General features: G+C 31.1%; 1 protein-coding gene across 1 annotated transcript in view; it reads right to left on the minus strand.

Annotated features, from left to right (window-relative positions):
- Positions 1 to 166: 166 nt before the first annotated feature.
- Positions 167 to 5,000, minus strand: part of LOC125040644 (esterase CG5412-like) — a 6,041-nt gene continuing 1,207 nt past the window's right edge. Inside the window, exons 2-5 of the mRNA XM_047635307.1 lie at positions 4,848 to 4,992; positions 4,048 to 4,230; positions 2,982 to 3,122; positions 167 to 2,455 (exon numbers count right to left, since the gene is read on the minus strand). Of these exons, the coding sequence (XP_047491263.1) occupies positions 2,283 to 2,455; positions 2,982 to 3,122; positions 4,048 to 4,230; positions 4,848 to 4,992 (642 nt within the window). The 3' untranslated portion in view covers positions 167 to 2,282. The remainder of the gene's footprint in view (positions 2,456 to 2,981; positions 3,123 to 4,047; positions 4,231 to 4,847; positions 4,993 to 5,000) is intronic.

Below are 5,000 nucleotides of genomic sequence, written 5' to 3' on the forward strand. Positions count from 1 at the left end.
GTAGTAGTAGTAGTAGTAGTAGTAGTAGTAGTAGTAGTAGTAGATACTAGTAGTAGTAGATACTAGTAGTAGTAGATACTAGTAGTAGTAGATACTAGTAGTAGTAGATACTAGTAGTAGTAGATACTAGTAGTAGTAGATACTAGTAGTAGTAAATACTAGTAGTAGTCAGTAGTTGTCATAGTAGTAGTAGTCGTAGTAGTAGTAGTAGTAGTAGTAGTCATTGCTCTTAAAATTAAATGAAAAATAACATTTATATACGTTTACATTGTTCACATGAAATGGAATGAAAAAAGTACATGAAAAGCAAAGGGAAACCGGGATGTGTAACCTTTGTGTAAGAATTTGCGTGAATACATGTCCTCTGGTGTGCGTGAGGCAAATATATCAAATTGAAGCTACAGTTCACGACAGAAAGAGAAACAATTGTACTGCTCTGTCTTATTTTCTGATCCATTTATACTTCATTCTGAGTTATAATGAAAATCTCAAACACTGCTTGTGTAAAGCTTCTCTAAAAGTAATGTCATCATGTTTTGGAATCAGAACTATAAGTATCTTGGCAATCATATCAGTAACAGTGCAAACTTAGTGCATGTATGATTACAAAGTTTTTTTTTGGCAGTATATATAGTATGGGATTTTATGTTAATGATTTTTTTTATATGTAGAATCATTTCTTTGTATCCCCTATTACTACTAAACTGAATTCACAATTATATTAATAAGTAGCACGAAATCCTTTCTGATTGCTCTAACATCTACAAAGTGTAAGCCTCATAAAACAATATTTACATGGGAAATTATACATGAAGTTTATTCATACTTTCACATGTATATATATATTCTACATATATACATAATCATATGTATATACATATAGAAAAACTACTCCTAAGCAAGGGTGAATCCACATACCAAAAATACACATTATGCCCTTGGTTTTAACTCGCCCCTAGTTATATTTAGACTCTGTATGGTTTAACGCTTAGGATACGATTGTCACCTCTCTTCAGCCACAGCCTTGTTACCACTAAAAGCAGCAGTCAAATACGGTCAAAACCTGTCAAAATATACTCTTTCTGCATCCTACCATCACATTTTCTCTTTGGAATTATAACACGATATTGATTAAACTACTTCGGCTTACCCTACAACATAATTATATGTAAACTGTAATTCGTATATTTCACTTTCATCAGTAATTTTACCTATCAATATATTTTGTGAATATTTTTTGGTTATTTGACTTCTTAAGCACAAATGAGTTTTTTAGAACAATGCTTTATCAATTGCAGTTAGTGTCCTGGAGACAACGTTCAAAATGAGAAAAAGAAAAAATTATAAATATAGGTACTATCAGTAATCATATAAAGAACATTGGCAAACTTCCATACTTCAAAATAATAATTATAATAATGATAACAAAAAACATATGAATTAGTGCTGAATTAGAAAAAAAAATTGAATTTTCTCCATTTGGTAATGCAGAGATGTATGCACATACATGCTTATGTATGCAAGCCTTCATGTACCCACTCATCCACCCACACCCACATGAACGCACATTTTGCTCAATCATTCACTCATATGTTTACTCACCTACTCACTCACTCACTCTTTAACTATATCTATCTCCCTCTTTTTACTCATTCTCTTTTTTCCTCTAAAAACAACCCAGAAAACAGAAAACACTAACCTGTTAACCTGTATTCAGATTTGAGTATTGACTGTGTACAGTATTTCATAAATTATATAAAGCTCTTTTATACACTGTTTCTTCCTAGGAACTCATTCACATTTATCTTCATGCAAACCCCCCCTGCCCAATGTCAAAATCAGCAACTTTTAAAAGCTAATAAAAAATAAAGTATTTAATGATAAGAAGTCTGATGAAAATCAAAGTGAAATGTAATTTTTAGAATTACTTAAATATTTGTATTCTAGTTATAGGAAATGTATAGATATATTACCGAAGGTGATTTTCATAAAGTGAAATTGGTATTCTCAAAGAAATATATATGAATGTATAAGAAATTTTTAATCTCCTCTAAATATCAAAATAATAATTGACACTTACCAATTCAAAGTCCATGACCAAAATATACAGACATATCCATCAGCATATACCATTGCTTAACTAAATACTGTGTCATAAGATACTTTTCCCAAAGTTTTTATACAAAGTTTTAAATTCTAGTCTTTCCTGAGAGAAATTGAAATAGAATCTCTTATATAAATCTTTTAAATTGTACAATGGTTACTAAACCATCCTTTTGATCTTATTCATCTAACTCCTTATCACCGTTTTCATTACTAGTAAACGACTCCAGGAACTGCCTGTAGGAGTCCCTGTAGACGTCCTTCTGCGGCCCAGACGACGGTACATGGTGTCCCCCTTTATGGCGGAGGATGGTGGGGTTGAGGAAGTGTCCTGTTAGTCTCTCGCCTTCCTCTGCAAATCAAAGAATATGATAATATTATGCACGTATTCACTCATGTACTTATTCCTGTATGTGATTTTCTTACTGCAGGAGAAGTCGAAAATAACCACAATAATTTATTAAAGCTTATGGATATAACTTGACTCTTTCGTTGCCTTTATGAGGGTTGTTATAGGATTATGAAAATACCATAAAACCTCCAATTCAGAATAATAACTCTAAATATCCTGTGTTATTCATTATAACTAAATAGTGGAGATGTATACAGCCTTTTCAAACAGCAAGGGTGATCACTATAACTATTATTTGAAAAAAAACTCTTCTTTCTCTGATTTTTACTACAGGAGGACTTTTCCTTCCCTGATTTTTAATAAAAGGACATTTTTGATATAGAAATGAACAGGGGCAGAGGCTCAAGCACCCCACATTCCCAACTCAGCATACCCCAGCTGAGCCATGAGTCATTTGTACAAATTGCAGAACTGAGTTGCAATAAACAAAAGTGATGATTATATCTGAAAAACAACATGTTCTCACCTATAGGAATGATTTGGTCTGTTTCGCCAATTACATGAAGGGAAGGAAGAATAATCTGCTCTTTGTATATTTCCTGATGAGCTTGACTACGACTGCAGAAGCCAGCAAACAAAATTGCAAATTTGAAGTCAAAATTAAGTTCTGGAAAAAAGGAAAAAGAACAAATGAATACATATACTAAAAAAAAAAAGCATATTCCCAGCCTACGTCTACCTCAACATGTTCCTTTAATCATTTATTTCTTAAAGTAATGTGATTTGTTCCTTCAGTCTTTTATTTCTCAAATCAATGTATCACTCTATTGACTTGTACAAAGAATAGACAAAACCCCTTAATTCCTTCCTCTAAGAAAATTAAGTAATTCCTGGAAGTGTGTCCTGTGTCTCTGAAACACAACAGAATTACAATGGCATTTTACGCCTATGTTATTTTGATCAAATTAAATCTCTGGATCATCTATTACTGTTATTATTCTTATTCCATTTAAAATGAAGGTAAGAGAATGACAAAAAAAACCAAAAAAACTGATACAAAGAGATAAGGAGAGAGGATAAAGAAAGATAGAAAAAAATAAGAGAGAATGAGATAAGGAAAACGAGATGAGAGATAAACACACAAAGACAGAAAGAGTTGTAGAAAGAATAGAAAAGGAAGGAAAGGAAAAGAAAAGATATAGATAAAGATAAAGAAATGGAAAGAAAAGAAATGAAAAAAGAAAAGAAAAAAAAGAAAATTAAAATCAAAAAGAAAAGAAAGAAAAGAGAAGAAAGATAGAAAAGAAGAGAAAAGAATAGAAGAGAAAAGAAGAGAAGAGACAAAGCAGAAAAGAAAAGAAAAAGCAGAAAAGAAAAGAAAAGAAAAGAAAAGAAAAAAAACTACAAAAAAAGCAAAAGATAAAAGAAAAGAAAAAGAAAAGAAAGAAAAGAAAAGAAAATGAAAAAAAGAAAAAGAAAACAAAATAAAAAATAGAAAAAAAAGAAAAGAAAAGAATAGAAAAAGAAAAACAAAAAAGAAGCGAGAAAGAAAAGAAAAGAAACGGCGAAACAAAACCTTCCCCTCGACTTACTTTTCTGCTGCTTCAACCCGCATAGCAACCCTACCATTGTTGCTCCCTGCGAGAACCCCAGAATGCCATCGAAGGGGCCACAGCTCTGCACGTGTCTCTCTATAGCTAACACACTCTCTTCAAATCCGCGGTAAATTATCATTTCGTTCTCATCCTTTTTTAGCCACCAGGCTCGTTCCTCGACTGAATCGCAAAAAAAGAAATGAGACTAAAATCAGCATATTTTTTTTTTTTTTTTATAGTTATGATCTAAGAATTATACGATTTCATAATGGGATTAGTAAGTAAAAAATTTAATATATAAATAGATGAAAAATAAGATAAAATGTAATAAAAATTGTACTCTTCATTTTCTTCATCCTAAAAAAAATATGTTAATAAAATATGGTTAAATAAATTAGTCAACTTAATACGTAATCATATATGATGGCAAGGCACATATAGCTGTGAATTTCTCAGATCCATGAATTCAGATATGAATAAACTGTGTTGAAAACAAGTGATTCTAGAATATTCACACCAATGAATATATGGTACACAATAAATATATAACAAATATGTGAATAAATCATTAAATTTACATATACATATATATAAACACATAAATGTGTGTATGTATCTGTATCTATACCTATATCTATCTATCTATCTATCTATATAGATATATATATAAATATAAAGATATAGATAAAGATATAGAAAAATATAATTAAACAAATCTGAAAAAAGGGAAAAAGACTTAATCCATAAATCAAGAAACATCAACGTATTCAAAGTAGCAACACTCCCCTTGTCCTTACCTTTTTCTACGCTAATGGGAGAATCTAGGGGGTGAGGAGCCGACAGAAAGCTAAAACTCGCAAGGTGTTTGACAAACCTTCGAAAGCCACCTAATTTTTCTTGAAAAACATTGGCATTTTGACCATAGCCATGCAAGCAGAGAATCTGAAAAA

The sequence above is a fragment of the Penaeus chinensis genome, chromosome 29 (assembly GCF_019202785.1).
Source record: "Penaeus chinensis breed Huanghai No. 1 chromosome 29, ASM1920278v2, whole genome shotgun sequence".
In the NCBI taxonomy this organism is placed as follows: domain Eukaryota; kingdom Metazoa; phylum Arthropoda; class Malacostraca; order Decapoda; family Penaeidae; genus Penaeus; species Penaeus chinensis.